This window comes from Gracilinanus agilis, chromosome 3, assembly GCF_016433145.1.
Source record: "Gracilinanus agilis isolate LMUSP501 chromosome 3, AgileGrace, whole genome shotgun sequence".
Classification (NCBI taxonomy): Eukaryota; Metazoa; Chordata; class Mammalia; order Didelphimorphia; family Didelphidae; genus Gracilinanus; species Gracilinanus agilis.
Window position 1 is genome coordinate 536,358,813 of NC_058132.1, and position 1,493 is coordinate 536,360,305.

The 1,493-nt window shown below is 37.1% G+C and overlaps 1 protein-coding gene across 1 annotated transcript; it reads right to left on the minus strand.

Moving 5' to 3' along the window:
- Positions 1 to 237: 237 nt before the first annotated feature.
- LOC123241817 (ubiquitin-like domain-containing CTD phosphatase 1) lies at positions 238 to 1,409 on the minus strand (the record flags this gene model as incomplete). Its single annotated transcript, XM_044669352.1, is given in 3 exon segments — positions 238 to 357; positions 359 to 1,054; positions 1,260 to 1,409. Coding segments are annotated over 3 exon segments (966 nt in total), but the record flags the coding sequence as incomplete, so codon positions are not given.
- Between the last annotated feature and the right edge of the window lie 84 nt (positions 1,410 to 1,493).

Genomic DNA, 1,493 nt, shown 5'->3' on the forward strand with positions numbered 1-1,493 from the left:
AGAAGTAGGTATTATTTTTAAATAGTAACAATGAAGTGTACATAAAAAGAAACTGGTTTGTTTTCTTTTTTTAGCTTATTGCTGTGATCTTCAAAAAAATACAAAATAAAATTAAATTAAAAACTGGAAGACCAAGTATAAGCAGTCAGTCAGGCTGGTGTTTGCTTCAGTGTCCAGCACTATCATCAAATCTAGCATAAAAGCAAGGAAAGGTCCATAGATCTTAATTATCTTCAGTTATGTGCCAATGCATCTTAGAAGCTCTTGCTTCTTTGAGAGATACCTTTCCCAATGTTTGTGATTCAGCTCCAAAAAGTCATCTAATTTTGCTATTTCATTGAGGTATTGGGTTAACTTTTAAAAGTTCTTTATCTTTATCTCTATTTAGATGAGCTTTCATAAAAGGCCTTATCTTTAATCCATTCTGTGGGTTCATAAGAAAATTTCTTCCAATATCATCAAACATAATGGTATTTTTTTTGCTGTAAAATTCTGAAAAATTTCCCAGAGGTTTTACATCTATTAGGCCTCTTCTTGGGGTATGCACTGTTACTATAGCAGCACTGTCCAACATGAAGGTGATCTTATAGTTTGTATTTGTACTTACTCCCAGTTCCTTCATTTTAGCTTCAATCCACTTCATATTTGTAGCAGACCAAATAACTATGTCATAATCTTTATATGCAGATGTTAAGAATTCATGAAGATATGGCCGCATTAATTCTACCCCAGTTTCTGCACAGGACCTATGATCAAACAATGTATAATCAACATCTAGTACCAAAAGTTTTTTTCCTTCCTTAGGAGGATTCGAAATTTCCACTTTGTAATCTTTAACTCTTCTAGAAATTTTTAGCAGGTTTTCTTCCCTATTTTCTACTTCAACTACTTCCTCTTCAATATCAAAATCATTGACAACATCATCATTGTCAGGTGGTGGGCCTAAGACATCTTCCAAGCTCTCCTCTCGAGTTCCCATCATCATGATTTTAGTATTTGGTTTCAGTTTGAGAGCTCCAAGCTTAACGTCATTTTCTGCAGGTTTGCCTTTAACCTTTAGACCAGGGATTGGCAACATTTTTGGCCACGAGAGCCATAAACGCCACATTTTTTAAAATATAATTTCATGAGAACCCTACAGTGCTCACAGTGCCGCTCCTGTAACTTCGCCTGAGAAAAAATTGACTTCATGGCTCCTGCAGAAAGAGCCATATCCGGCCCTCAAAAGAGCCAGATATGGCTCCAGAACCATACGTTGCCCTCCCCTGTTTTAGACCAAGCAACTTTTGGCCTTCTGGTAGCACTCCTGTAAGTGTCTTGAGGGACTTCTTGAGGTCTAGCACTGTATCTTCTTTGGAAAGTGTAGTTATTGAATATTCCCATCCACCCCATTTTATTATGAGAGAGAGAGAGAGAGAGAGAGAGAGAGAGAGAGAGAGAGAGAGAGAGAGAGAGAGAGGGTAAATGATAAGGGATAGGGAAAATGCGTGGAT